The 1015-nt window shown below is 40.6% G+C and overlaps 1 protein-coding gene across 1 annotated transcript; it reads right to left on the reverse strand.

Moving 5' to 3' along the window:
• On the reverse strand, positions 1 to 519 carry LOC113755435. Its single transcript, XM_027299441.1, has one exon. The coding sequence runs from the start codon at positions 517 to 519 to the stop codon at positions 1 to 3; it is 519 nt and encodes a 172-aa protein (XP_027155242.1).
• Between the last annotated feature and the right edge of the window lie 496 nt (positions 520 to 1015).

A 1015-nucleotide genomic window follows, 5' to 3' on the forward strand; every position in this document is an offset into this window, starting at 1 on the left:
TTAGTTACATAGAAGGACATTGGTCCTATTATCCTCCTGTATACTCTCTTTGAGCCACAGGGGGAAACTTTGTTTCCATATTACCTTGAAAACAAATTTGGTTGCAAATTGTGCCATTTTATGAGCACATCTATTCCCATCTCTATACACAAAAGAAAAGGTACAGTCTTGGAACATGTCACTCAAAAGTCTAATATCTTCCATGATTGTGCCAATTGGTGTTTCAACCAAGCCTGTCTTGTATATTGTTTCAATGGCAGCTTTGCAATCAGTTTGCATTTCAATTCTTCGCCATCCAATTTCTCTAGCCATTAGCAGGCCTTGTCGGAGTGCATCTGCTTTTTCCAATTCAGCTCCACTTCTGCTATACTTTCTGATGCCTCTTGCTTGGACAATGTTTCCATAACTATCTCTCGCTATCATTCCTAGCCCAGCTCCTGCTGATTTAGTAGGAATCGCAGCATCAGTGTTTATCTTCACTACCCCTGCGTCTGGTGGCCTCCATTGATGGTTTTGCATTTGGTAACTTGTTCCTGTCCTGTGCTTTTATTCATTTTCCATCTGCTCCTCTTAGAACTCCAGCCATTCATTTTTTGCAATTTATAGTATGGCCATGTGCTCTCCATATTTCCTTTCAAACTGTCGAGCATTTCTTGCCTTCCAAATTTGTCAGATGATGTTTGCTGTTAAGGTGATGCGGTCTTCTCCTCTTTGTCTGCTCCTTGCCTCTAATATATCTTCCCACCATCTTCAGAAATTTGATCTCCATTGAAATAAGCCGTCCCACTGTATTGGGGCCAGCTTCCATATAGGTTCAGCATTTTTGCAAAAGAAAATCATATGTTCTACTGTCTCCTCCCCCTCCCCACAACATTTGCATAATGGAGAGCCTTTTCCTGTTCTTTTGTATACCAACTCATTTACAGGAATGTTGTTGTGTAGGCATCTCTATATGAAATATTTTATCTTTGGCTTCATCCTTAAACCCCACAAGCTCTTCCACACTTTTCCTTTA

The sequence above is a fragment of the Coffea eugenioides genome, chromosome 2, assembly GCF_003713205.1.
Source record: "Coffea eugenioides isolate CCC68of chromosome 2, Ceug_1.0, whole genome shotgun sequence".
Taxonomy (NCBI): domain Eukaryota; kingdom Viridiplantae; phylum Streptophyta; class Magnoliopsida; order Gentianales; family Rubiaceae; genus Coffea; species Coffea eugenioides.